The 3,268-nt window shown below is 46.8% G+C and overlaps 1 protein-coding gene across 3 annotated transcripts in view; it reads right to left on the bottom strand.

The window, feature by feature from the left end:
- Positions 1-2,685, bottom strand: part of COG3 (component of oligomeric golgi complex 3) — a 70,510-nt gene extending 67,825 nt beyond the window's left edge. For all 3 annotated transcript variants that reach the window (XM_003790358.3, XM_023513588.1, XM_023513589.1), the window contains exon 1: positions 2,380-2,685. In XM_003790358.3, the coding sequence (XP_003790406.1) occupies positions 2,380-2,553 (174 nt within the window). In that variant the 5' untranslated portion in view covers positions 2,554-2,685. The remainder of the gene's footprint in view (positions 1-2,379) is intronic.
- Positions 2,686-3,268: the final 583 nt, after the last annotated feature.

Here is a 3,268-nt window from a genome sequence, read left to right as displayed (position 1 = left end):
GCCTCCCAAGTAGCTGGGACTACAGGCGCATGCCACAACGCCCGGCCATTTTTTGGTTGCAGCTGTCATTGTTGTTTGGCAGGCCCTGGCTGGACTTGAACCCACCACCCTAGGTGCATGTGGCTAGCGCCCTAGCCACCCGAGCCACAGGCACCGAGCCAAGGTATTCTTTTTCAGGGCCAATGTTAAAAGAGTGGTAACAGGAATTAAAAATTAATTCCAAAAGTCTTCCCACTAGACGTTCGAACACTTTAGTAAAGGGAAATGAGGACTGTAGAGAGATGAAGAGCCATGAGAATTATTTCATTCTCACAGGACTTCAAAACCAAGACTGCAGGCACCAGCAGACCCTCACTGAATTCTTGAACTTGTTAAGCTCATTCTCTACCATGACTATTTTTTCCTACCGCTGGGATGTTATTTTTTTAGTCTTTGCAAGGCTGGCTTCATGTTTTCCATTTGTTCTCACATTAGACTATCACTTCCTCAGAAAGGCCTTCTCTCCCTCCTTATCTAAAAGGCCACACCCATCCCTTCGAGGCACACCATCCTTTTTTATTTTCCTTCTACCATGTATCACTATCTGAATTTACCTTCTTTGTTCTTTTTCTGTATGTTCTTGTAAGGGCCTCATCTTTCCTATTTAACTTTCTATCCCCAATTCCTAGCTCAAAAACATTGAAGTTGGCATGCAGCTAATGGTGGGTATCATTATACTACATAAATATGAAAGAATGAAGTGACAATGAAAGTATCCATTTACTTCACTCCAAACCTTCTCCCTCAGGCTCAAGGAGAATAAAGAACAATAGGTTATTTCCTCCAGATCATGTAGAGCAGATAAAAAAAAAAATAAAATTAAAAACAGGCCAGGCACAGTAGCTCACACCTGTAATCCTAGCACTCTGGGAGGACAGGGCAGGAGGATGGCTTGAACTCAGGAGTTCAACACCAGCCTAATCAAGAGAGAGACCTCATCTCACAAAAATTAAAAAAAAAAAAATTAGCCTGGCATTGTGGCAGGCACCCACAGTCCAGCTACTCAGGAAGCTGAGGCAAGAGGGTTGCTTGAACCTAGGAATTTGAGGTTGCTATGAGCTAGATGTTATGACACTTTAACCTGGGCAATGACATCCTGTCTCAAAAAATAATAATAGGTTATGACTCGTAACAATAAAAAAATTTACTTGTAGAATATGTGTATCTTCCCTCCCTTACCCTGCTATGAAGTCCAAGCATCCTGCTTCAGTTACAAGCCACATCAATTATAAACAGACTGGAAAATGTATGGAGCAAAAAACTTCTATTATCCAGAGTATAAAAAAGTTTGATAGCTGAGCCCAAGAAATTTCCACCTGTCTCCTCATTTATTTCAGACCCACTTCTGGCACAACAACCTACAGAGGGACAGAAAAACCCAAGAAAGAACACCAAAACATGCAAAAGTAAACAAGAATCAAACCTTCAAAGTTTGAGGACTGAAAATGTTTTAGACTTTAAGCTCTATCTGCATTTGGACACAATTCCAAATCATGTAAAAGGAATGCTTCCAACATCGAATATAACCATAACTGTCTCTAAAATAATCCTCCTAGATTATTTTGGGACATATCTTGGCACTAGAAAAAGTTTGTCAAACATGACAATTCATAAAATGTACTTCTTGCTATTATAACTAATTGAATGAATCACACTAGCAGTAATCTGCATAACATTCCAATGATAGTTGGATTAAAACGTTGACACTAAAACTAAAAACCAGCATTGCTTAACAATGTACTAAACTAGCTTTCAAAGAAAATTCATTTTTATTATTTCGCTATAGGTCAAATAAATCTGATCTCCCATAGCCCTCACTTGATCAACAACTCATAGCTCAATGTGCAATGAATGAAAACTGTCGCTTAGAATCAACTTTTGGTCTCCTCAAGTCCCCCCACGGAAAAAGGCTAAATTATCCATTAAGATGGCAAAGGAGCACCACCTGGAGACTGTCTTGCAGCAAAGCACCTCCGGTGCCTCTTCTTGGGAGACGGTGGGCAGCATCTAACTGAGACGAGGGACCTCTGGGGCCAGACAACTGGGACAAGACTCCAGGTCAACCGTCCCATGTTACGGAGGGAGGACTGGATGCCAGCGGGCACCGGGCACTGGACGACCCCGCAGCCGTCCGGGGGCAGAAGCAGAGAGCAGGGGTCGCCCGCAGTAGGAGGCCGGACAGTCCAAGGAGGTGAGGGGCCCCTCCCACCGGATCCGCCACAGTGGCCAGGAGGAAAGGAGAGAGACTCTGGGCAGAGGATGGCGAGGCCGGGGTCCTTGCCAGGGCACCCGAGCATCCTATCCCCGTCGCCCAAGCCCGGCTGCCGCCCGTCACCTCACCTCAGCTGGCATCGGCAGGTTTTCTGCTGCCGCCTTCAGCTCCAACACCGAGTCCGTCTGCCTGTCGGTCAGCGGCGCCGTCGAGTCCGGTCTCCTATCCCAGAGAGCCAGCTTCTCCCGAGTGTCCCGCTCCGCCGCCCCCTCGGACAGCAGAAGCAGGGCCGCCTCCGCCATTGCCGCCGCCCCCGCGGCCCTCAGCAGCAGCGGGGTGAAGGGGACCCCGACAGAGAGGCCCGGCCACTTCCGGGAGAACCGAGGCTTCCAGCACGGCACCGGCGGAGGGGCGGGCCGGAACGCCCTGACCCCGGAAACACTTCCTCAGTGTGGGGGCGGGACCGAGGCCAGAACAGACGTGGCTTTAAACAGGGGCCCACTATTTCCGGTCGGGATGTAGAGGAGGGTGGAGACAGGACGTGACGGAAATAGGAATGCCCCTACCGGAAGTGTCTTCCTCAACCTTGGTAACTTTATTGTTGCGAGTTGTTCATATTACTGACTACTACGATAAGTCACCCTGCCGGTAGGGGGCTTCGTGAGCTCCGAGGTCTGGGTAAAGTGTGCGGGTGTGATTTCCATGTTAACGTGTTAATAGTTTGCGTCACTTACATCAAAACCAAGAGCTTTAGTATTCCAACATCCAATAATTCTCCTGTTAGTAAACTAACTTAAGAAGGACATCAAAAAGTCAAAATGAGAAAAAAAAAACCTAAAAATTCAAAATGTTTATCTTGGACATTAATAGTATCAAATATCAAGAAACGGCCTAAGTGTTGAACACCAAAGAATAGGATCAATAACTAGTGGTACGAACATGTAATTAGAATACTGTTTGGGCTTGGCGCCTGTGGCTCAATCGGCTAAGGCGCCAGCCACATACACCTAAGGTGGC

The sequence above is a fragment of the Otolemur garnettii genome, unplaced genomic scaffold (assembly GCF_000181295.1).
Source record: "Otolemur garnettii isolate 467f Iridium unplaced genomic scaffold, OtoGar3 scaffold00043, whole genome shotgun sequence".
Taxonomy (NCBI): Eukaryota; Metazoa; Chordata; class Mammalia; order Primates; family Galagidae; genus Otolemur; species Otolemur garnettii.
This window is presented reverse-complemented; position numbering and strand designations above follow the sequence as displayed.